Source organism: Mus musculus, chromosome 6, assembly GCF_000001635.26.
Source record: "Mus musculus strain C57BL/6J chromosome 6, GRCm38.p6 C57BL/6J".
NCBI classification, from domain to species: Eukaryota; Metazoa; Chordata; class Mammalia; order Rodentia; family Muridae; genus Mus; species Mus musculus.
Window position 1 is genome coordinate 123,319,321 of NC_000072.6, and position 27,105 is coordinate 123,346,425.

General features: G+C 37.8%; 1 protein-coding gene across 1 annotated transcript in view; it reads left to right on the plus strand.

Annotated features, from left to right (window-relative positions):
• Window positions 1-17,217, plus strand: part of Vmn2r19 (vomeronasal 2, receptor 19) — a 28,205-nt gene extending 10,988 nt beyond the window's left edge. Inside the window, exons 4-6 of the mRNA NM_001104632.1 lie at window positions 10,538-10,762; window positions 12,194-12,317; window positions 16,325-17,217. Coding sequence (NP_001098102.1) covers window positions 10,538-10,762; window positions 12,194-12,317; window positions 16,325-17,217 — 1,242 coding nt within the window. The remainder of the gene's footprint in view (window positions 1-10,537; window positions 10,763-12,193; window positions 12,318-16,324) is intronic.
• Window positions 17,218-27,105: the final 9,888 nt, after the last annotated feature.

Here is a 27,105-nt window from a genome sequence, read left to right on the forward strand (position 1 = left end):
AACAGATCAGTAACTAATACACACTTGTATTACGCACATTTTACTCTGTACACAGTTCTGCCTTTACTCACAAGTCTTCTGTTTTTATATACGTGTGTGTGTGTGTGTGTGTGTGTGTGCTCTTTTGTGTGTGTCTGTGTGTGCATAAGTGTGACTACAGTTATGTGCAAGTGTTTGTACATGTCTATGCCTGAGTGCATGCACATGTGCATGCAGGTGCTTACTAATATTCATGTGTATGTGTGTTTATGTGATAAAATGAACTCTACAAGTGAGAGAAAAAGTGCAACATGTGACTTCTTGAGTCTGATTTTCCTTAATATGATCATTTTCTTACACCGTTTTTTTCATAAATGCCACAACATCATTAGTCCTTATAGGTGGATATAATTCCAATGTTATTCCAAATTTTCTTTAAGCATTAATTAATTGATATACACTATATTAATTACTTTCCAGTTGCTGTGACAAGCACTATGACCACGAACACTCATAGGAGGAAGGGTTTGACTTATAGTTCTAGGGATAAATGTTTCCTTGTGGCAAGGAGTCATGGCAGGAAGCATCAGGTATGGTGACAGTGGCAGGAGATCATATTTCAACCACAAGACAAAGCAAAGAGAAGCAACTGAAAATTCTCTATTCTCTCAAAGCCCATCCCCTAGTGACATGTATTCTCCTTCAAAGCTACAACTCTGACACTTCCTGAAACACTGACAACCTATTAGGTGACAAGTTTTCCATACCTGAATCTATGGGGGGGAGATTTATTCAATCCACCTCACACTCCTAAGCTGAGTCATGAACTCATTATTGCTGCAGTAAGCCCTAGTGTCAAGTACCTCTGATACACTGACTTAAAAGTCCTTCAAGTAAACATCAAGAAGTGATGGAGCTGGATCCTAGGGTAGGTCTATTCCTGTTTATTTTGTGGAACATCCTTTCTAGATTACAGAGTGGCTGGCTAATTCACATTCCCACTAGTAGTATGTAAGCAAGTTCTTTTCTGCATATTATAGGCAATATTTGTTTTTATGTGGGTTTTCTATTGCTATGATAAAGTAACCGAAAGGGACTTATGGAAGAAGGAGTTTATTTTGGCTTAGGTTCCAAAGGGAAAGTCCTTAATGGTAAGAAGGAATAGCAGCAGATAGCTAGAATAAGCCGCAGTGAGATCATATCTTTAACCACATGTAAGAATCAGAGAGAGCAAGTGTGATGAGGCTACACATTCTCAAAGTCCAACCCAGTGACATACTCCCTCCAGAAATGTTCCACAATCTAAAAATTCCATAACCTCTCAAAATAACACTTCCAACAGGGACCAAGAATTCAAATTTCTGAACCTACTGGCAACAGTGATTATTCAAATACTATATATATTACCACTGTTTGTGTTCTCTGTGTGTATGTTTGAGAATTCTGAGAATTTCTTGCAGTGTGTTTTGATTTGATTCATCCTCCTTCCCTTTCTACACCCGGATTTGCATTCTACCCCCTTAGGAACTTTCAAGATCAATTCTTGCTGTACTAATAATTTTGGATATGTTGCCTTCTGCTGGTGCATGGTCAACTTTCCTGAGGTGATACTCTTAGAGAAAATTGACCACCCTTTCTAATAGCTTACACTTGCCAATGGCATCTGAGGTACGAGTAGGACTTAATGCTCAAATACTTTAGCCTGTCTTGGGCTTTTGAGGTCTCATGCATGCTATGGAAACTGAGCTCACATGTGCAGATGCTTTGGAGTGTCCAGAAGATACTGTTTTCTTGTAATCATCCACGGGCTTATTCCATGGGGATTCATCCACTGGCTTGTATTCCATAAGGGTATTATTGTATCACTCAAAACATTTTTTTTAATTTATATTTTGTTTATATTCTTTTTTTCTCTCAAGTTCATCCATATCCCTGCCTCCTCACAACCATATGTTCTTTCTCAAAAAACAAAAACTCAATACAACAATCCACCCAAAACCAGGAGAAAAAAATCATTACCCCCCCCAAAACACGAAAAAGCAAAATGTCACACTGTAAGCAAATTAAAGCACACATACACAAAACCAATGGAGTCCATTATGTTGGTGATTTGCTCCTGAACATGAGACCTTTCCTTCAGTGGTTGATATACCCAGTGTCACTCCATGGGAGAAAACTGATTTTCCCTCTCTGAACAGGTATAAATGACAGTTCAGTTGGTCATTTTTAACCTAGTTGCTAGGTTTTTATTCAGTTCATTCATTCTTTCACTCATTCATTTGCTATTTTTCTTTTAAAATTTTATTTATATATTTATTTTATTTATTTACATTTCAAATGTTTCCCCTTTTCCATGTCTCCACTTCATAACCTTCCTATCCCATCCCTCCTCTCCCTGCAACTATGAGGGTGCTCCCCCACCCACCCACTCCCATTCTCCTGCCCTGGTATTCCCCTACACTAAAACATTGAACACCCTCATACCTGAAGGTCTCTCCTTCCACTGATGTCCAACAAGGCCATCTTCTGCCACATATGTGGCCAGCTCCATGAGTCAGTACATGTGTATTCTTTGGTTGGTGATCCAGTCCCTGGGAGATCCTGGAGGTCTGGCCTGTTGACAGTGTTGCTCTTTCCAGGGGGCTGCAACCCCCCTCAGCTCCTTCAGGCTCTTCTCCAAATCCTCCTTCGGGGACCTCCAAGCTCAATACAATGGTTGGCTGTAAGCATCTGCCTCTGTATTTGTCAGGCAATGGCAGAGACTCTAATGAGACAGTCATATCAGCAGCTTTATCAACAAGCACTTCCTGGCATACACAATCCTTCTGGGTTTGGTGGCTAAGCATGGAAAAAAAAAAAAAGGAATGGATCACCAGGTGGAGCAGTCTCTAAATGGCCTTTCATTCAGTCTCTTCTCCACACTTTGTCTCCATATTTACTCCTGTGAGTATTTTGCTCACCCTTCCAGAATGCATTGAAGCTTCCACATTTTGGCCTTCCTTCTTCTTAGGCTTCATTATGGTCTGTGAATTGAATCTTGGGTATTCAGAACTTTTGGGCTAATATCCATTTATCAGTGAGTACATACCATGTTTGTTCCTTTGTGACTGAGTCTCCTCACTCAGGATGATATTCTCAAGTTCCATCCATTTGCCTGAGAATTTCATGAAGTCATTGTTTTTAATTGATAACTAGTACTCCATTGTGTAAATGTATCACATTTTCTGTATCCATTCCTCTGATGAGGGACATCTGGATTTTTCCAGCATCTGACTATTATAAATAGGGCTGCAATGATCATAGTGGAGCATGTGTCCTTATTACATGTTGGAACATCTTATGAGTAGATGCCTAGGAGTAGTATTGCTGGGTCCTTAGGTAGTATTATGTCCAATTTTCTGAGGAACCGCCAGACTGATTTCCACAGTTAATGTACCAGCTTGAAATCCCATCAGCAATGGAGGTGTGTTTCTCTTTCTCTACACCCTTGCTGTCACCTGAGTTTTTGATCTTAGCCATTCTGACTGGTGTGAGGTAGAATCTCAGGGTTTTTTTGATTTGCATTTCCCTGATGACTAAGGATGTTGAACATTTCTTTAGGTGTTTCTGAGCCCTTCAAGTTTCCTCAGCTGAGAATTCTGTTCCCATTTTTTTTAATTAGGTATTTTCCTCGTTTACATTTCCAATGTTATCCCAAAAGTCCCCCTTCCCCCCCCAAATCCCCTACCCACCCACTTTTTGGCCCTGGCTTTCCCCTGTACTGGGGCATATAAAGTTTGCAAGTCCAAAGGGCCTCTCTTTCCAGTGATGGCTGACTAGGCCATCTTTTGATACATATGCACCTAGAGACAAGAGCTCCAGGGTATTGGTTAGTTCATATTGTTGTTCCACATATAGGGTTGCAGTTCCCTTTAGCTCCTTGGGTGCTTTCTCTAGCTCCTCTATTGGGGGTCATGTGACCCATCCAATAGCTGACTGTGAGCATCCACTTCTGTGTTTGCTAGGCCCCGGCATAGTCTCACAAGAGACAGCTATATCTGGGTCCTTACAGCAAAATCTTGCTAGTGTATGCAATGGTGTCAGCGTTTGGCAGCTGATTATGGGATGGATCCCTGGATATGGCAATTACTAGATGGTCCATCCTTTCGTCACAGCTCCAAATATTGTCTCTGTAACTCCTTCCATGGGTGTTTTGTTACCATTTCTAGGAAGGGGCAAAGTGTCCACACTTTGGTCTTTGTTCTTCTTGAGTTTCATGCGTTTAACAAATTGTATCTTATATCTTGTGTATCCTAAGTTTCTGGGCTAATATCCATTTATCAGTGAGTACATATTGTGTGAGTTCCTTTGTGACTGTGTTACCTCACTCAGGATGATGCCCTCCAGATCCATCCATTTGCCTAGGAATTTCATAAATTTATTCTTTTTAATAGCTGAGTAGTACTCCATTGTGTACATGTATCACATTTTCTGTATCCATTCCTCTGTTGAGGGGCATCTGGGTTCTTTCCAGCTTCTGGCTATTATAAATAAGGTTGCTATGAACATAGTGGAGCATGTGTCCTTCTTACCGGTTGGGACATCTTCTGGATATATGCCCAGGAGAGGTATTGCGGGATCCTCAGTAGTACTACGTCCAATTTTCTGAGGAACCGCCAGACTGATTTCCAGAGTGGTTGTACAAGCTTGCAATCCCACCAAAAATGGAGGAGTGTTCCTCTTTCTCCATATCCTCGCCAGCATCTGCTGTCACCTTAATTTTTGATCTTAGCCATTCTGACTGGTGTGAGGTGGAATCTCAGGGTTGTTTTGATTTGCATTTCCCTGATGATTAAGGATGTTGAACATTTTTCAGGTGCTTCTCTGCCATTCGGTATTCCTCAGGTGAGAATTCTTTGTTCAGCTCTGAGCCCCATTTTTTAAGGGGGTTATTCGATTTTCTGGAGCCCACCTTCTTGAGTTCTTTATATATATTGGATATTAGTCCCCTATCCGATTTGAGATAGGTAAAGATCCTTTCCCAATCTGTTGGTGGTCTTTTTGTCTTATTGACTGTGTCTTTTGCCTTGCAGAAGCTTTGTAATTTTATGAGGTCCCATTTATGGAAGAGAATTCTGTTCCCATTTTGTAAATAAGGGTTTTTTTTTTTTTTTTTTTTTTTTTTTTTTTTTTTTTTTTTGCCTCTTTGCCAAAGATCAAGTGACCGGAGGTTGTGTGGGTTCATTTCTGGGTCTTCAATTCTATTCCATTGACTTATCTGACTGTCGTTGTACCAATACCAGGCAGGTTTTTTGTTTTGTTTTGTTTTGTTTTGTTTTGTTTTGTTCATAATTGCACTGTAGTACAGCCTGAGGTCGGGGATGCTGATTCCCCAAAAAGTTCTTTATTGTTGAGAATGCTTTTTGCTATCCTGGGTTTTTTGTTATTCCAGATGAATTTGAGAATTGCTTTTTCTAACTCTATGAAGAATTGAGTTCAAATTTTAATTTGGATTTCATTGAATTTGTACATTGCTTTCAGCATGATGGCCATTTTTACTATATCAATCCTGCCAATCCATGAGAATGGGAGATCTTACCATCTTCTGAGATCTTCTTTAATTTTTTTTCATCAGAGGAATGTTATTGATTAATTTGAGTTAATTTTATATCCAGACACTTTGCTGAAGGTGTTTATCTGCTATAGGTGTATACTATCATATCATCTGTAAATAGTGATATTTTGACTTCTTCCTTTCCAATTAGTGTCCTGTTGACCTCCGTTTGTTGTCTAATTACTCTGGCTAGGACTTCAAGTAACATATTGAATAGACAGGGAGAGAGAGTCTTGTTTAGTCCCTGATTTTAGCAGGATTGTTTCAAGTTTCTCTCAATTTAATTTGACGTTGACTACTTCTTGCGCGTGCCCAACTGGCCAGGAAGGACGCTGCAACAGGATCCTTCCGCACACGTTTATTAGGAGAGCTTGATTGCAGAGGCAAAGTGACCCCAAGCCCAGAACTGGTGCTGCTTATATAGGCCTAGGAGAGGCGTTCTCTCTCATCTGATTGGTTAACTTGTCTCTCATCTGATTGGTTAACTTGTCTCTCATCTGATTGGTTAACTTGTCTTTTATCTGATTGGTTAACTTTGGTTAATTCTCAAAACCTCATCTTGGCAAAAGAACCTTTACTGCCTATGTATGTGTGGTGGCCAGCAGTAGCCAACTGCCACTCTGCAACTGCCACTCTGCAACTGCCACTCTGTAACTGCCACTCTGCAACGGCTTCCCACAGCTACTGGTTTGCTATATATTGCTTTTGTATTGACCTTGAATACCTGATCTTTCCAAGACTTTTATCATGAAGGGGTGTTGAATTTTGTCAAATGCTTTTTCAGCATCTAATGAAATGATCACGCGGTTTTTTTCTTTGAGCTTGTTTATATAGTGGATTATGTTGATGGATTTCCATATATTAAACCTTCCTTGCATCTTTGGGATGAAGCCTACTTGATTGTGGTTTATGATCATTTTGAGTTGTTCTTGGATTAGGTTGGCAAGAATTTAATTGAGTATCTTTCCATCAATATTCATAAAGGAAATTGGTCTGAGGTTCTCTTTGTTGGGTCTTTGTGTGATTTAGGAATCAGAGTAATTGTGGCTTCATAGAATGAACTGGGTAGAGTTCCTTCTGTTTTTATTTTGTGGAATAGTTTGAAGAGTATTGGTATTAGGTCTTCTTTGAAGGTCTGAATTCTTCACTAAATCCATCTGGTCCTGGGCTTTTTTTTGTTTGGGAGATTTTAACGACTGCTTCTATTTAGTTAGGGGAAATGGGACTGTTTAGATGATTTATCTGATCCTTATTTAACTTTGGTGTCTGTCTATAAAATTGCCCATTGCCTTCAGATTTTCCAGTTTTGTTGAGTAAAGGCTTTTGTAGTAGGATTTGATGATTTTTTTTTTTAATTTCCTCCATTTGTGTTGTTATATTTCCCTTTTCATTTCTGATTTTATTAATTTGGATACTGTCTTTGTACCCTCTGGCTAGTCTGTCTAAGGGTTTATCTATCCTGTTGATTTAGTCAAATAACCAGCTCCTGATTTTGTTGATTCTTTGTATAGTTCATTCTGTTTCTACTTGGTTGATTTCAGGCCTGAGTTTGATTGTTTACTGCCATCTACTCTTGTTCAGTCTATTTGCTTTGTTTGTTCTAGAGCTTTCAAGTATCCTGTTAAGCTGCTAGTGTATGTTCTCTCCAGTTTCTTTTTGGAGGCACCCAGAGGTATGAGTTTTCCTCTTATACAGCTTTCATTGTGTCCCATAAGTTTGGGTATGTTATGGCTTCATTTTCATTAAATTCTAAAAAGTCTTTAATTTCTTTCTTTATTTCTTCCTTGACCAAGGTTATCATTGAGTAGAATGTTGTTTAGTTTCCGTGTATATGTGAGATTTCTGTTGTTTTTGTTGCTATTGAACACCAGTATGAATCCATAGTGATCTGATAGGAGGCATGGAATTATTTCAATCTTCTTGTATCTGTTTAGGTCTGTTTTGTGACTAATTATATTGTCAGTTTTGGAGAAGGTACCATGAGGTGCTGTCAAGTAGGTGTATATTCTTTTGATTGAGGATGAAATGTTCTTTATGTATTTGCTAAATCCAATTGGTCCATAACTTCTGTTAGTTTCACCATTTTTCTGTTTAGTTTATGTTTCCCTGATGTGTCCATTGAGTTGTTCTTGGATTCGGTTGGCAAGAATTTAATTGAGTATCTTTGCATCAATATTCATAAAGGAAGGGGTGGACATTTTCTAATTCCATCCAGCTGCCTGCAAATATGGCAGTCTCAGTTTTCTAACAGCTGAGTAATAATCCATTTTGTAAATGTATCACAATTTGCTGATCCATTCTACGGGTGAGAAACATCTAGGTTTCATCTAGTTTCTGGCAATTTTTAATAAAGCCACTATAAATGTAGGCGAGCAAGTGTTTCTGTGGTAGGATGGAGTGTCATTTGGGTATATACCCAAGAGCAATATAGCTGGTTACTGAGGTAGATCGATTCCCAATTATCTGAGGAACCAGCATATTGATTTCTATATTGGCTGTAAAAGTTTGTAGTCCCTCCATCAATGTAGAAGTGTATCCCTTGCTCCACATCCTTGCCATCATGAACTTGTGCCTTTGATCTTAATCATTTTCAAAGGTAGAAGAGAGAATTCCAAAATAGTTTTGTTTTGTATTTCCCTAATGGCTAAGGATGTTGAATATAATTTTAAGTGTTTCTCAGCTGCTACATCCACTCCAGTGAAGGCTGCTTGACGGGCCTAAAAGCCTGGAAGCAGTCCTAAGGCAAAGAGTTTCATGGAAACCTAGCCTCCTGGAACCTTGGCATTCCCATAGCATGTATACTCAAATCCTGTCCCCGCGTTAGTCTGGTGTATAGATCTATGTGCTTTCTTGTATTATAGGTGCTTCCAAGTAATGATTTTACAAATACTTAAATCAGGTTGAATTTTACTCCCTGGTCTTCACCAATGTCCTAGATAGTCCTTGAAGCCGACCCTGAGCTTGGAATTCAGTAAGAATGTTACCTACTCAGTAACATTCAAATTTACTTCTGGTAGAGACAGTGAAACTAATTAGGCATTACAATTTACTTGTATAGAGCTAGAAAAGCTCAGGGCTAGTCTACATAGTAATTACTTCATGAAAGGGTTAGTAGAATGGAATTAGTAGATGTGTTAGTAGAATGTAATGGAATTCCTCTGGTGCAGGTTTTTCTCTAGGCCCAGACGAATAGCATAATCAGGTATTTACTAAAGGACCCCTGGTGTTGGGTTTAACAATAGACTAGCATAGTATCAGAGCATTCACCTGGCTCCTGTGTTTAGCTGATCTTAATTAAGGGTTGTTCCTATTCTCAGTTGTAAACACTGGCCTGGCTCCTGCTATCTTTTTACATATGCGTTTTCTTTGTTTTGTGTTAAGAACCAGTGTACCTTGATGGATGTATTCGCCTAGCTTTCTTATTTTTCTTCTGTATTATAAGACTGGGGCTTGCTTTGAGAAAAATACATTCAGATACACCCTTGTGTCTGTATTTGTTTGACATTCTTGCCAACGCTTGCTCACCTGTAACCAAAACCCCGTTTCCTGCAGATTGAAAACCCAATTGAGGTTTGTCTGCAGCACTCAGCCATTTGAGATTCCTCTACTGAGAATTTTTTGTTTAGCTATGTACCTCATTTTAAAATTTAGATTGCTTAGTTTTTTGTTGCCTAGTGTTTTCAGTTCTTTATATATATTGGATATTATCTCTCTGTCAGATGTAGAGTTCGTATAAATCATATCTCATTATGTAGACTTTTGAAGTTGTTCTTTGACTTAGAGAAGATTTTTGGTTTCATGAAGTCCCACTTATTATTGTTGATGTAAGTGCCTACACTATCAGTGTTCTGTTTAGGAAATTGTCTTCTGTGTCAATGTGTTTAAAGCTGTTCTCTACTTTTTCTTTCTTCAAAGCCAGTGTGTCTGGTTTAATGTGATTGTTAATTGGCCTTGAATTTTGTGTAGGGTGATATAGATTTATTTGCATTATTTCACATCCTGAAACTATCCAATTGGAATAGCACCATTTGTTGAAGGAAGATTCTTTCTTTTTCCATTTTGTGTTTCTGACTTTTTCATCAAAAATCATGTGTCCATACTTGTGTGGATTTATTTCTGGGGCTTCAATTTAATTCCATTGCTCAACGTGTGAGTTTTTATGAAAATACTTTGTAGCTTTTGTTAGTATAACACTTTGTGGCTTTTCTTTTTTTTTTTAACTATAGCACTGTGGTACATTTTAAAATTAGGGATAGGGATACCTCTTGAAGTTATTTTATTATTTATTATGTTAATTCTACTGATTGATGAGTATGGGGGAATCTTTCCATCTTCAGATATCTTCTTCTGTTGCTATATTCTAAGACTTAAAGTTATATTATACAAGCATTTTGCTTGATTCATTTGGTTACCCCTAAATATTTGGTACTGATTGTGACTACTATTAAGAGTTTTGTTTTCCTATTTTTTTCCTCAGTTTGTCATTTGTATATAGGAAGGGTTTGATTTTTTTTTTTTTTAGTCTTATGTCCAGACACATCTATGAAAGTTTTCATTAGTTGTAGGAGTTCCCTGCTCATAGAGGTTGCTTATATATATTATTATGGAAATAGTGATATCTTGAATTTTTGTTTGCTAATTAGTATCCCTGGAAGGAGTTCTGCTATATTACTCCTGTAATGTCCATTTGGTTAAAAACTTTTGGTACCTCCAGTATTTGTTGAGTTTAATATGAATGTTTGTGTGTGTGTGTGTGTGTGTGTGTGTGTGTGTGTGTGTGTGTGTGTATGATATAAGCTTAGTACTGGTATGGATTAGCCCTATGACAAATGTTTGATATACAAAACAATAACAAAAACCACAGGAACATATAGTTAGAGAAAGAAAGGATAGTTAAAGTAACCAGGTTTATTTACATCTCAGTGACTTATAGTATAAGTTCTGAACATTACTTTTTACTTTTAGCTCCATCCATTCTTACAAAAAGGCCGTTTTGGGAGAAGCACCAATGAGGAGAACGTTGGGAACAAGGAGGTTTCCGCAACCAAGTTTGACATCTTAAATTACCATTCTCTGCCAAGCAGTACCAAATCTCAAGTAAAGGTTGGCGAGTTTGTCTTTGAATCTCACACTGTTCAGCTTTTTTCACTAGATGAAAAACTCATAACTTGGGGTAAATATGACAAGGAGGTAAGTGTCTTTGTGTTCAGAACCATGTGCTGTTCTCAGAGTGGAATTCCTCAGAGAACAGAGTTGTCAGAAGTAAGCAGCTTTTGACTGAGGAAGAGCAAAAAGAGGTAATAGCCCCAAACCAAAAGCTTCTGGTCACAGAATAGCAAGAGAGAGTTAAATCACAGGAATCCATCAGCTTCTGGGTCCCAGAAAAGTAAGAGCAAATTAATTGTTCATTAGCTTTGGCTTTCATCCATCACTGGGTCCTACCTCAGTACCTGAGAGCTGGTGTTGGATCCCAGCATGTTATGTCTTTTCTGTCTATTCTTATGAGAGTTATGTATATCCTATCTGATACACTCTGTCAAATCTTTCTCTGATTCATCACATTGTCTGTCAAATTAATTAGATGTCAGTTTCAAACGTGTGTGCTTCCTTCTATCAACTAATTTTATCTTCTTTGTTTGAGATAAAAGGTATGCTAAGGATTGAGCCATACCAAAATTATAAGAGCTATTTTCAGTAAATAACATAGTCTCTGAGTTCACAGTATAATTAAATATCCTGGACAGATATTTCTGGATTTGAATTTTAAACCTATATGCACATTCATCCCCCTTTTTTTGGAGGTGTTCACCCTGAATATCTCAATGATGTGATAAAGAGATGTTATAAATAGTAGTGGTGAACATTATTTTCTTTAACAGTCCCAATAAATTTTCTCCAATTGAAGATACTGGGTATATCAACCACTTCAAGGAAATTCTTGTGTTGAGGATTAGTTTGGTTGCATAATAAGGGAATCAACAATATTTATACAAATCCTTTTTTTTTTTTCCTCCCGAGACAGGGTTCTATGTAGGCCTGGCTGTCCTGGAACTCACTCTGTAGACCAGGCTGGCCTCGAAACAAATACTTTTTAGAGTTTTGTGGGGTTTGTTTTGCTTGGTTTTCCTTTTGCTGTTGTTGGACTTCATTTTCTACATTTTGAGTGATTATTGTTTTCTTAGGAGTTTGATTTGTTCTTTGAGAAACAAACCAAAATAGGTAGGGAGGAGGAGAGGATCTGGGCAGACTTGGGGGAGGGAAAGGATATGATCAAACTATATTCAAAGCTTAAAAATTGTTTTAAATATAATAAAATATAGTATATAAAATAATAAAAATAAGTGCTGAATGAAATAAAAAGCAAGTGTTCACAAGAGGGAAAGAGAGAAAGAAAGAGAGAGAGAAAGAGAGAGCGAGAGAGAGAGAGAGAGAGAGAGAGAGAGAGAGAGAGAGAGAGAGAGAAAGAAATACAGACAGATACTTCGGCTTCGCACTCTCTAAAAGCATGATAGTTCTTGGTTGTTAAAAGTACATAGAAGTCCTACTGAAATCTACCATTTGGATGATAATTTTGAATGTCAAGTATTGACTGCTTTCCCTCCTCCCATGTCTCCTGTACAGATTCCTTTTTCTGTTTGCAGTCAAAGTTGTCCACTTGGATATAGGAAAACACCTGTTGAAGGGAAACCATTTTGTTGCTTTGATTGTCTGCCATGTGCAGATGGAGAGGTTGCAAATGAAACAGGTATTTATAAAATGATTCTGAGTGTGGAAATTTTTGGAGCTTGTTTTGAATGTGGAAATTTCTAGAAATGATTATGGATGGGGGAATGATTCACAATGGGTCAGGGGTGAGTAACACAAAGCCTGAAGACACAGTTACAGTTATACACATAACTCCCAATACTTTAAAACAAGTTCCCTCTGGATGGAGGTTTCACAGGTTTTTAGTGCCAGAGCTCAATGGGTGAATCTCTAATTTCATGCCTAGCCTGGTCTACAGAGTGAGACCCAGGACAGCCAAGGCTGAAGATAGAGAAACCCTATCTTCAAAAACAAGCAAACAAAGACCAAGTCATTCTTGTTACTGTTGATTGTTTCTTTATTGGTTGGTAGATTGGCTTGTCCAGATTGGTCTCAAACCTTGAGCTTCCAGCAGGCCTCTAGGCTTAGGTTCCTGGGTAACTAAGACCACGAGAGTGTGCTCCTGCATTTGTCCTTATTTTGTCTTCTGTACATCTGCATTGAGTTCAATTTCTTTTGTTTGTACTCCTGCTTTTCACCAACGGTTATGTTACTGCTGTAGCAATAGCAATGGCTAAAGTTATTGCTCCCTGCATACCCTAAACTATGAATAATGGTCAAAGGTCAAGTCCCTGTATAACCAAAACAGTTAGCAGTTCCTGCCAACCCTGAACAATGGGTATAGTTAATACTGTTTCTGTGGAATTACTTTGAATCTTGTGGGAGCTCTCATTATGAATTCTCTGGTACAGTAAACTGCCATGAAGTCACTGTACAACTAAGCACTGAGGGATCCCAGAGGATTAGTGATGTGCAGGGCTCTGAGTGATGTGCAGGGCTCTGAGTGATGTGCAGGGCTCTGAGTGATGTGTGGACTGCAAGTGATGAGCAGAAATTCTCCCACTGCACTCTGACTCTCCAGATGTCACATCTGCCTCATATTGATTCTAAATGCAAAGCCTCCTCAGAGTACAGGAGCAGTGCTTCCTACCAGCTTTGTGTCCTTACTTCCCACCTCACATCGATTTCAAAGCAGGTGTTTTGTCATGCAAATTTCATTCTCCGGAATGAAACCTTTACTTATCAGTAACTGTTTAAAGTACTCTTTGCTTTGTTTTGTTGACAAAGTAATGGTTGTTTCCAAACCCATTTGTTCCTCAGTGCTGAGCTTACAGATGAGCATCACTAAATCCTTGATCTTTCTGTTTTTAAAATTAACTTTGTATTGGTTCTTTGTGATTTTCACACCATACACCCCAGTCCCTCCCACTTTCACCTTCTTTATTATGCAAACTCTCCTTTGCACCCTTATACTGCCTTAGGAGAAAATGACTCATTATTGAAGTTTAGTATGTCACAGTGTGTCCATGTTATACTCTTATGTCTATACTTCTTTGCTTGCCATTGTTCTTTGTATGTAAATGTTCATTGTAATGACTTGTTGGTCTGCTATGAGTTCTCTGGATTCTGCTACTCTATAGTTACTGGGACTCTTCTTAGATATCCTGTTGTTGTAATCTTGTGTTATGGAGTTCCTGAAGTTTTAGATATTTTGCACTGATGTTTTCTTGCACTCCAGCAGTAGATAGTGTGGTAGATGTTGGGGGTGAGCCACTTCAAAGGCCTAGATCATAAATACTTTCCTACCTCTTTTCTCTCAGGTCCAGTTCACAAACAAACCTTGATACAGAGCCATCTATACCCTGATGCTTAGGTGAAGTTCAGGGACTGTTCTAAGTGCTTCAGCTAGAGAGGGATATGGCCACTTCTCCCATTCTCACAATCCCAAAGTCAGCTCTTCTCTCTGCCATAGATGGCAAGAGGCAAGGGAGGGTAGGAGAGAATCTCTACTTGGTTAGTACCACCACCCAGCAGATAAGAGGCAGCACTGGATCTCCCATACTCATGCTCCTTGGGCTGGCTCACCTGTAACCCCCATATCCAGGGCTAACTCCGCTGTGCTGACCTGGCAATATTCAGGACCTAGTCTCCTGAATACTGAAGCAGGTTAGGGGCATGGATAGCTCTCCTGCTCTGTTGACCTTGGGGTCTGCAATCCTACCAGTTGTAGGTAACAAGAGACAATGAAGAGGCCATCTCTCCCTCACCCATGTCACTGCATGGCAGTCAAGTGGTTCACCAGCTCTGCCATGCTGATGTTTTTGGGGCTGGCTTACTTGTGCTGCCAACCTCCAGGGTCAGCTCAATTGTGCTGACCAAGAGAGGTACAGGGATCACTCTCCTGTGTGCTGCATGTGGTGAAGGAATTACACCAGGATCATTCCTCCTCTGTCCTGAAGGTCCCCTTCTGAGGATTTTCTGTGTTCAGTTCACACCAGCCTGGGGCCTTCAGGGCTAGCAAGAGTTTTTCTTTGGATAATGATCATGAAGAATCCATTATTCTCAAAACAACATGTGTATGCTGCTGGAAAAACTGTTTTAACCTGCCGTTTAGAAGAGAAATTAAGAGTATAGATCAAACAGTACTTTACTGATATTTTTTGAAAACTTTTTGACATATAATCTCATAGTCAAATATGTAAAGATTTTCTGCTTTCCTTCTTTCATTCCTCCCTGTCTTTTCTTTTCCTTCCTCTCTTCCTCCTTTCCTTCCTTCCTCTCTCCCTTCTTTCCTTCCTTCCTCTCTCCCTTCCTTCCTTCCTTTCTCCCTTCCTCCCTCCCTCCCTTCCTTCCATCCTTTCTTTCTTGCTTTCTTTCATTTTTCGAGAAAGGTTTTCTCTGTATAGCCCTGGCTGTCCTGGAACTCAGTCTGTAGACCAGGCTGGCCACCTGCCACTGCCTCCCAAGTGCTGGAATTAAAGGCATGTGCCACCACTGCCTGGCCTTTTTTTTTTTTTTTTTTTTTGAGACAATGCCTCAATATGAAATTCTGTCTGGAAATGTGTTATATAGACCAGGCTGTTAATCCTGTTTCTGTCACCTGAGTATTAGAATTCCAGGTGTGTATTACTGTGTAGACCAGGCTGGCCCTGAACTCAGAAATATGGTTGCCTCTGCCTTCAAAGTGCTGGGATTAAAGGAATGTACCACCACTGCCCAGCCCAATACCACTGTTCCTAAACATAGGTATCAGTAAATGTTAGCAAGTCCTTCCACAACAATAACTAAGAGCTCCCAGAAATAAGAGCTTCAGTGATCATTGTGGACTACAAGGTAGAATGGTTGTAAGAGCCAGAGAGAGGACATCTGTAGTGATGCTGAATTTGTCAGACATGACTTGAGCACATAATCTCACAGAAGCATGCACCAGACTAGCAACAGAGCAAGCCAGACAATATCCCAGCATCAATGGAGGACAAGCTCATATTGACCCAACCCTAGCAAAGAGCTCTTTGCACATGATGACTGCTGGAGCAAGAGTCAGTTTTCTTCAGATATTTGGTCCTGATTGGCTGCCCATGCTATGGTAATTGACCTATATTTATATGGACACATGCAGCATTAAGTGAGCAGAGTGGGGTAAACAAAATAAGAGCACTTAAAGTTGGGAGGAACAATTGTTGGGAGGGAGGAGAGAGAAAGAAGTACAGGGCAAAGAAATTTGTGGTGCATTTGATCAAAACACAATAAACATAACCATAGAAAAATTAATGAGGCTGCTATGAACATAAAAAAGATTTTTAATGAAGAAAATGTACAAAAGAAAAAACTAAATGCTTCAAAGTGTATTTTTTCTTCCTTTCATATGCAATAAATATAATTTCCATATTGTCCGTTTTCCCCTCATTTCATTTCTATATTTCTAACTCTTTGATATTGTTCAAGCCCACTCACTTTCTGAATATTTTAGGGATGCTAGTATATATTTTTTCTCATGAAAGAAATTTCACTAAGTTGTCTATTGGTTTTTAATATTATGATTCAGTGATTATAATGAGGGACATTTCCTTCAGAATTCAACAATGGTTCTACTTAAGATATACATCCCAAATGTTCATCTGTGGTCTCACCACAGGAATGTATTAAACCAATCTGCCTCCCTTTCAGATATGGATCAATGTATCAAGTGTCCTGAAGATCAGTATCCAAATAAGCAGAAGAATTACTGTCTCCCTAAAATTACAACATATTTATCCCATGGAGATACTCTAGGAGCTGTTTTGGGGTCTGTGGCCATTAGTTTATCTATATTTTCAGCTATGATTTTAGGATTATTTATCCACTATCGGGACACACCCATTGTTAGAGCAAATAACAGAAATCTCAGTTATCTACTCCTAGTTTCTCTAATGCTCTGTTTCTTTTGCTCATTAATATTCATTGGCCAAACTAGAACAGTCACTTGTGTCTTGAGACAAATGATATTTGGGGTTGTATTTTCTGTCACCATTTCTGCTATCTTAGCAAAAACCTTCATTGTGGTTGTTGCCTTCAATGCCATCAAACCAGGAAGCAGATTGCAAATGTGGATGGTGATCCGACTTTCATATGCTATAGTCTGCTGTGGTTCCATCATTCAAGTGTGCATCTGTGCAGTCTGGCTGGGGACATATCCCCCTTTCCCTGATGTTGACATGCACTCAGAGTTTGGGCAAATCATCCTCTGGTGTAATGAGGGGTCCACCTTTGCTTTCTATTTTGTTCTTGGGTACTTGAGCTTTCTGTCCAGTCTCAGCTTGCTTATTGCTTTTCTGGCTAGAAGGCTACCTGACAGCTTCAATGAGGCAAAAACAATCACATTCAGCATGCTGGTTTTCTGCAGTGTGTGGATTTCTTTTGTACCCACTTACCTGAGCTCCAAAGGCAAAACCATGGTAGCTGTGGAAATTGTTTCCATTTTGGTGTCCAGTTCTATCTTACTGCTCTGTATATTTCTTCCCAAATGCTATGTGATCCTACTGAGGTCAGGTGGCCATTCTAGAAAGAAGTTCTTTAAATGATTTCCTCCTTAGGGCAAAAGAATTTATTGTGATTTGTGTAAAATGAATTATGTAGAATAAAGATTCAGATGGGTAGTGTGAATTAATGTATTTCTCTTACAATGGCAATTGCTATTTAATCGAGTGTCTCTGCTATCATTGGCAATGCCAGAGCCAGTGAACAAAGCCATCACAGGTTAGACAGTTGTCAACTAGAGATGACTTCTGGTGTGTCTACTAGATGTTTTTTATATCACAATTCTCTCATTTTTCAACATAATGTAAGAGGACTGGACACTATTAAGAGTGATAATGAAAGAAAATCATTTGTGTGGAAATAAAAGTAATCAATGTTTAAAAATGTGCTTCCTCTCTGTAAGTCATATGCAGTTATAGTCAATACAAAATAATTTCAAAGCAACCACGAGTTCTGCTACAGAAAGCTTATTATCTCTGCTTTTCCTGTTTAAACAGCCTCACAAACAAGACAATATGTGATTTAAATTTCTGAGTCTCTGGAAGGGTTTGTGCTCTTTTCTATGCTCAGGGGAAACATAGACTTATTTACCATGAGGCTATCCAACATAGTAGTGGGTAGAGGGTCTCTGAGAGAAAAGCTATCCTTTATAGAGTTCTGGCTGTTCTCTAGCAGATTTGGGAAATTTGCTTTGTCTTCTACAGACAGCTAGTGAAAGCTGATATCATTTATATCCATTGGATTCTATTCTCAAGCAGGGAATGTGTCTGAAGTTAGATGTGGATGAACATATGAGGATTAAGGCCCGGGATTCAGCAGAACATGAGCAATTGTGGAATCATGCATTCTAGACCATGTGGATTTTCAGCTATTTGTCTTTAATTAGCCAAGAAATAGCTTTCAACATGATTTCCAGATCATGCCAAGGGCAAACTTAAGTTGTAGCTTGCAACATAGGGAGCGATCACTGCTCAGCATGGTCAAAACATGCTCTGAGAGGACTACAGAAGCAAAGTAATTTTGTTTACATTGTAGAACTAAGTTTACTTATGTCATCCATAGTTTTAAACTGAAGAGAATGTTTGCACACTGAAATATTGTACCACTGTAAAGCTAAGAAATATTTAATGTATTCTTAGGCTATTTGGAGTCTCAATTATTGCTTAACTTTCATTTATTTAAAATTATACAACATTGGATTGACTTGCTTCTATTTGGCCAAAAAACTGTAGAGAAAATTCCATTGGAATCTGCTATCTATGATATGGGCAAAATAAAGTTTGTTCAAAATGTGTTCCTTGGTGGGCAAAGAAACACTTGTGTAAAAAGTGTCTGAAACTATGTACTCATGGGGTCTTACCCTTGAAAGAGGAAGACACTTCACTCTGAAATGCTGCTCAGCACTTTGACACCATGAGTGGAAAGAATTCCCTGTTTTCTAGAGTCAGTTTCTCTCTTGACGCTGTATACCATCATGTTGCAAGCCAAGCACAGCACTGAGAGATAGATAGAGTGTTTTAGGGTCAGTTCTTGGTGGATGGAGGGTATCTCACATCCTGTTTGGAGCTTATATAAAAGATTAAGCAATTGTTCATCAAAGATATGTTGCTAATTAATATTCATACATTCAAGCATTTTGTAAACAGGCAGAGTGTGGAAATCACTATTTGGTCAATGGAGACTCTCTATTATTCAGTAATTTCTCAAAAGCAATGCATATCTATTACCTGATTATGATTTATAAATACATGGAGTCACAATATCATGAAATCACATGAACTGTTTAAAAACTTTTTATTATATAAATAATCTATTTGTGCAATTTTGCATAAGAAATATTACAAGAGTTAAAGCCACCCTTTTCCATTTTTCAACAATTTCAATAAATGTAATTCTCTGGAGGGGAGCCTCATTGTAAGCCTTGTGTTAATTCTTTGCTCTGTCATAAATATCAATTTTCATTCTTAAATTATACATTGTTAAAATTGTCAGTTTTTAGTTATATATAAATATGGTATTCTTTATATTTACTCTGGATTATTGCATTTATTAAGCTTCCTTTAGGAGTCTACACAAGTAGTGGCATAATTTAGCTATATTCAGTCTTTTCCAAGAATGAATATTAAATCTTTCTATGTCAAATTATGTTAATCTTCATGACATAATTTGGGACTTTTATCATTTTCTATTGGAAGTGAAGTTTCTCCTATTTCTGTATTAGTTTACTGATATATATGCATATAGATTATCTAGAACTTCATTTTATAATAATTATTTTAGCAAAAGATATTCATTTGTTAGGACCTACTAAATTACTTTCTAAATTATATTTGAATAACTGGGGCCTCAACTCTAGTACCTATCTAAAAGATGCAATCTGTACAAATTACTTAGCCTTTGTCACACTTAAATTTTATCACATTGAAATTATGAAATGATTTCTCCTTTTATTTTAAGTTACACTGACATGGTGAATAATCAGACTATAGTTTGTACTTTTTGGGAAATCCTATGGTTCAACAATGATAAAAAATAGTTTAGTTTTTTTTTTCATTTCATCTAGAATTTTCTGGGCTTCGTCAATATCAAGAGAAATGTTTCTTTTACCTTGGCTGTTCTCTGGCTTCATCCTCAAACATTTTGTTGTCTTTGGTCTCTATCAGCTACACCACAGATTGCAACAATAAACAGTATTCAATGCTTAACGTCTCTTAAATTTTATTTATATTTTATTTGAGAGTATATGATTGTCTCCATGTATAACTTTAGCATCCAATTCTGTTAATACACTTCTATATTGATTCCTAATAAAAAGCATTTGGAAAAACATGACCTGGTGTTTCCAGAAGTCAGTTTCTAACTTTGAGGGAAGCCTTTTGAATTTCAGTTGGAGATCAAGTACAGAACAGTTGTGCTCTGTATTTCCATTGCTCCTTAGCCCTGGATTAAAGACAGGGGCCACTGCATCTTTTCTCTTTATAAAACATCTTCATATAAGTACATCCTCCATATTGAACAAATCTCACTTTCCCTTCTCTCCAGTCCTGTAGTTCTCCATGCCAGAATTTCTCCACTTTCACCATGTAGGTCCTACAAATACAAATTATAATTGCTTCCTCTTTCAGCAGATGGGGACAAACACAGAGACCCACAGCCATACATTACACAGAATGAGAGACCTTGGAGCAATCCGTCATACATGAAATGTCTTCATCAAATCCCTCTTGTCAGAGCTCAGAAGACACTTCAGAATAGGAGGCAGAAAGAATTTAAGAGCCAGAGGGGATAGAAAACAGCAAGGAAACATGGCCCTCTAAATCAAATGAGCAAAGCTCATATGATCCCACAGAGTCTTAAGCAGCATGCACAGGGCTTGCATGAGTTAAAACCTCATCCTCTATGTATATACATGGTTTCTAGTTTAATGCTTTTCGGTATTCATGAGTATGCAAACTTGGTCTCTGATTCTTTTGCCTTCTCTTGGGCTCTTTCTCCTGTTGGTTTGTCTTATTGAACTTTGAGTTTTATTTTATTTTGTTATATTTTACTATAAAAATTAAAGCAAAAGGATAATTATGCAAGTGTGAAGATTAAAAATGTAAAAATTAAAGCCAAGAATAACCAAGGAGGTAAACAACCAGCCAGCCTTATGTTCATAGTAGGAATGTTTAAAACTACCCACAACATTTTAGTATCTTATGGAACAAGCAGTTCTGATGGGAAGGTGTAGTTTCTGGCTGCAGTGTCCTAGAGAATGTAAACAAATAGATGTCAGTGTGTTGCTGCTCAATCACCAGCAGGTGTCAGGCCTTCCTCAGGTTTGCCCAGCCCTCCCATGGATTGTTTCTTTTAGAAAATTTCCACCCATTATTGTTCTGAGTGTGCTGAAGTCATCAGTTGGCCACCTTACTGGGTTCCCCCCTCCCCTTTATTGGATATTTTCTTTTTCTACATTTCAAATGTTATCCCCCTTCTAGATTTCCCCTCCAGAATACACCTATCCTATCCTCCCCACCTTGTCCTGCCTCTATGAGGGTGCTCTTGCACCCACCCACCTACTCACTTCCACCTTCCTGCCCTGGTTTTTCCCTTCACTGGGTCATTAAAACCCCTCAGGATCAAGGGCCTCTCCTCCCACTGATGTCCTATAAGGCTATCCTTTGCCACATATGCAGCTGGAGCCATGGGTCCCTCCATGTGTAGTCTTTGTTTGGTGGTCCAGTCTCCAGGAGCTTGGTGGGGGTATGGCCTGTTGACCATGCATTGGGTTGAAATCCTGTCAGGTCCTTCAGTTTCTTCTCCAACTCCTCCATTTGGGACCTGGCGTTCAATTCAATGGTTGGCTGTGAGCAACCACCTCTGTATTTGTCAGGATCTGGCAGAGCCTCTAAGAAGACAGCCATATCAGGCTCCTGTCAGTAAGCATTTCTTGGCATCCAAAATATTGTCCAGGTTTGGGAATTGTATATGGGTTAGAACCCCAGGTGGGGCAGTCTCCGGATGGCCTTACCTTCAATCTCTGCTCCACACTTTGTCGGTATAATTCACCCTGTGTGCATTTTCTTCCCCTTTCTAATAAGCACCGAAGGATCCACACTTTGGTCTTCTTTACTCTTGAGTTTCATATTGTCTGTGAATTTTGTCTTGGGTATCACGAACTTTGGGGCTAATAACCACTTATCAGTGTGTACATATCATGTGTGTTCTTTTGTGACTGGGTTACCTCACTCAGGATATTTTCAAGTTCCATCCATTTGCCTGTGAATTTCATGAAGTCATTGTTTTAAATAACAGAATATTGTTCCACTGTGTAAATGCACCACATTTTCTGTGTCCATTTCTCTGTTGAGGGACATCTGTATTCTTTCCAGCTTCTGGCTATTATAAATATGGCTTCTATGAAGCATTATTTCCAGTTTTAATGAGTATAGACTCTTGTAATAGGATCTGATGATCTTCTGAATTTCCTCAGTTTCTGTTGTTATATCTTCCTTTTGATTTCTGATTTTATTGATCTGTTTTCTGTCTCTGTGTCCTCTAGTACATTTTGCTAAGGGCTTATCTATCTTGTTGATTTTTCTCATAGAACCAGCTCCTGGTTTGTTTGGTTCTTTGTAGTAATTTTTAAATGTTTAGAAAACCTAAAATAAAAGTATGATGTAAAGAAAAAAAAAAAAAACAGGCCAGGACTGGCACACACGTGCAATCCTAGCACTTGGGAGGCAGAGTTAGGCAGATTTCTGAGTTAAAGTCCAGCCTGTTATTCAGAGTGAGTTCCAGGACAACCATGGCTACACAGAGAAACCCTGTCTTAAAAAAACAAAACAAGACAAAACAAACTAACTAATAAACAAAAGATACTAGAAGAAAAACTACAACCCAGTGACTTGAAAAAAACTACAGGAAATAAATGAATCCACACCAACAAAGCCAAGAGAACAAGTGCACACACATGCATGCACCTACACACTAACACATACATCACCACCATCAACATCAATCTAATGATTAATAATCATTACTCATTAATATCTTTTAACATCAATGAACTCATTTTCCCAATAAAAAGACAAAACTTACAGAATGGATGTTAAAACAGAACCCATCATTTTGCTACAAAGAAAAATCATATCTCAGCATCAAAATAAATATTTTTTTCAAGTAAAGGTCTGAGAAGAGATTTTGCAAGGAAACAGACATAAAAAGCAAACTGGTGTAACTGGTCTAATATCGAACAAAGTAGACTTTCAACCAAAATTAATCAAAATTGATGTGTAAGGTCACTTCATATTCCTCAAAGGAAAAATCCACAAAGATAAAGTGTACATTCTCAAAATCTGTGCCCCAAATGTAGAACATCCACTCATAAAGGAAAGATTACTAAAACTTAGCCCAAATCCACCCTCAAAACTATTAGTTAGAGACTTCAACTCCCCAATCTCACCCATGGAAATGTCATCCAGGCAGAAACTGAACAGAGAAATAATGATGCCAACAGGTGTGATGGCTTAAATGGACCTCAGGTATATCTGCAGAACAATTTATGCAAATGCAAAAAATACACTTGTTTCTCACGACATTATGGAACTTTCTTAAAAATTGTGAAGTCCTAAAATTTGTCTCAAAAGATGCAAGAAAAGTGAAATGCAATAGATCTACATCAGGACCCAAATACAATCCCTGGGCATATACCCAAATGATGCTCCACCATACCACAAGAACACTTTCAACTATATTCATAGCAGCTTTACTCATGATAGCCAAAAAATTGGAAACAACTTAAATATCCCTCAGCTGAGGAATGGATAAAGAAAATGTAGTATATTTACACAATAAAAGATTACTCACCTGATAAAGCCATGGACATGATATTTGACAGCAAATTGATGGAACTAGAAAATATCACCCTGTGTGAGGTAACCGAGTCCCAGAAAGAGAAAGGTGGTAGGTATGTAATCACTTATGGGTAGTTATGAGCCATAAAGGAAAGAATAATCATGCTACTATTCCACAGACCCACAGAAATCAGCTGAGGATAAGGTGTGATTTCCCTCATGTTCTAAGCAGCAAAGTCTCTGTGCACATGTTTACCAACAAATTCTTACCCTGCAAGGGGATTTGAATCAGTGTATTTTCCATGAGAATGGATTTAATATGATTTGAAAAATGAAATGACATATTTCTTTTTATATCTGAGTTTCATATTACAAATTTGTATTATTTTTAAAATCAAAATATGTTAAGAGATAGGCTTGGTGATGCATGCCTATAACCTCCACTGATCAGAAAATTTAAACATGAGTGTCACAATTGCAAGAACTACCTTGGCAGCTTAGTCCTTAACTTTAACGATTTAAGAAGGCTGAGTTTGTGACACTATGGTAGAGTATTGCTTAGAAGACACCATGCTCCTAGTTCAGTCTCTTCAGGTGCCGGCACCAAAAGTGAATGAATGAATGAGAATGGAAAAAAAGAGGAAAAGGGTGAACATATTGGACCTCATGCACAATGGACATTTTTCAAAGCTAGTAGTACACCTTCCTTTACTGTTGCTGATGTCATTACATTTGAAATCATGCCAGTGCTTAACAGAACTATGTGTGAATTAAAAATTTATACCCATTTTTACATAATATATGTATTTCAAAACATTTTACTCATAATTATACACAATGTAAGTTGTTAAAAATACACGAGTTGAAAAATATAAAGTCTTCAAACGCAAGGCTTTGGCTTGGTCTTACAGAAATAGTGTAAAATGACAGTGATGTTAAATTATTAAGAGTGTAGCCCTTCCCCTCATAATCATGGAGCCCTTTGATGTCTCCTTCATATGACTCTTGATGAGTGAATAGTGCCTCTACTGGTTAGTCTCTCTTTACTTTGAGACCTTGAAAAGTCTCAGCTCACATAGTGTACATACCTCACAGGTGTTTTAGAGGACTCCACACTTTATTTTTAACTGTATGTTTTCTTGCTGAGAATCAGGATTCCCTGGTGCCATGTGAGGGGTTCCTGAGCCCTTGGAGACTCACAGTGATTCTGTGGAGGGCACACAATCTAGGGCTAAGTAGGTGCAAAGGAGATTATACTCCCAGGAAGTGAGGGAGTGTTTGGATGCTGGTGGGACTGTATAAGGACCAAACAATGCTTTAGAACCTCGATTTACATCGACCAGACAGCCCTATGTTTTGTCAGTTTGTTAATGTGCTATGAGGATTAATTACTCCAAGATTCTCAATTGAACAGATTTCTGTGTTTTATCAATTATTTATCAATGTTAGCATGAAATTACTCATTGCTTTCTCTCTCTGGATTGTGCTCATTGTACTCCAGGAACAAATTTTTTGTTGCTTTTTAAGTATACCTGCTTCTCCTGGCTACTATCAAGATGGGGATTTTGTGATTGGAGGACTCTTCTCCCTTAGAGTGACAGCTAGACACTTAATGAGTAAATTTAGCTTTAAAAACACATCCTATATACTGGATTCTGTTTACTTGTAAGTTTTGGCTTCTCTCATTAAAGAAATATTGCTTCAGTATTCCATACATATATACAATATATGTTGATCAAACCCTCTTCTACTGCTTCCCTTCCATTATCCATTCATTCTCTCTGATTTATTGGCTGTCTGTCTCTCTGTCTCTGTCTCTTTTTCTCAACTTCATGGATTCTGTCTCACTCTCACTTTTTACTCTTCACAGTTTATTTAGGCATACTAGTACTGCTGGCTTATAGGGAATCATTTAGAGTCTACGCAAGCTAAAGCTCCTAGAAGAAAATTTACTCTTTGTTCCCAAGTACTCACCAAATGTCAATAGCTACTCAGCTATGCCTGGCTCTCTGTGTGTCTCTCCCCTACTAACTCTGAATGCTCTTAAATATGTGAGAAGATGTTGAAAGCACTTTGCAGTTGGAAACAATTTTTCTTTGTAGTAATTTAGTACATTGTAGCGAGAACACTTTATTTGTACTGTTTAAATTTACTTGATATTATTTTTAAAATTACTATGGTTGATCAAGCACTGTGTATTTTCTCAAGGTTTATCATATTTTCGAAGACCACATGAAAAACTGTTTCAGTGTTGGCTATTTCAATATTTTAATTTCATATTTTATTTCTTCCATTTATTTCTTTAATTTTTCTCATACACAAATTGCACAGTAAAAAGTTAGATTTGTACATTTCAAAGCATGCGATGGAGCAAAACTTTAATCCCAGAACTTGAGAAGCAGAGGCAGGTAGATCTCTAGGAGTCTGTGGTTAACATAGTCTACATAGTGAGTTTCAGTCCAGCCTGAGCTGAATAGTGAGACTCTGTATAATAAAATTTAAAACTAAAATTGTGGATTTGATAATAAGCTGTACTATGAATCTTCATTTTTAAGATGAATTCTTCTACATTTTTAATATAGACTATCCTGTTTATTTCTTAGATTATTGTGTACTAGATTGTTAAAAATAAAAATCCAAAATTGAGAGGGAGCATGAGAGGGACTCCAGGGAGAAAGTAGAGGGAAGTAACTGATGTAATTATGTTTTATTAAAAACTAATATTAAAAAACCACAAAAATTATCTTTCCAATTTTTTCTTCCTAATGATTTCACCAAACATTATCAGCACATGTTGGCAATGGTTTTTGCTATAGAAAAAATCAACAAGGACCTAAATATTCTATTCAATATGTCACTGGGATTCTCTCTCTTCAATATTAACTTTCTTGAGATGAAGGCCATGAAAAGTTCTATGGTTTTGCTCTCAGGAGAGAGCCCCCCAATTTCTAACTACAGCTGTAGGCCTGAGAAGACTGATAAGCTGGTCGCAGTGATAGGAGGCATTTCAACAGGAATATCAACTCAGATCTCCCGAGTTCTAAGTCTCTACAATGTCCCACAGGTACAAAAAAAAAATAATCATTTCTTAGGTTAAAGACAGTAACATAGTAGAAAATGCTAATTATTTCAGCTATTGTTTATTGATGATGTTTGAAATTAATTAAAATTTACTATTTAGTTATCATTTTAAGTCTAGTGAATAATTCGTTCATAAGATGAAATCATGCTTGTATAACAAATTTAATTTAAAAACCCTTAATTTTGAAAAACTATAAAGTAATGACAACCTGTATTCTAACCACTTCAAGAAAATGTCCTTTGCCTTGTGCCACTGTTAATACTGACTTTCTTTTGTAATCAGTTTTAGAGCATCACCAAGCATGAGGACTATAATAATTCTACTCATGTATCTTCAGTATAACAACCATGGACATTTTCCTGATTCTTTCACTGTGGTAACAGCTCATATTGCCACAAAACATTTCCCTTTCCAAAGAACCATGAGTCAGACTTACTTTGGCCGGTTGTTGGCAGTGTTTGTAAATTTTCTCTTTTGTTATGAATGTTTCATTTTTTCTCTATAAAATCCTTTCT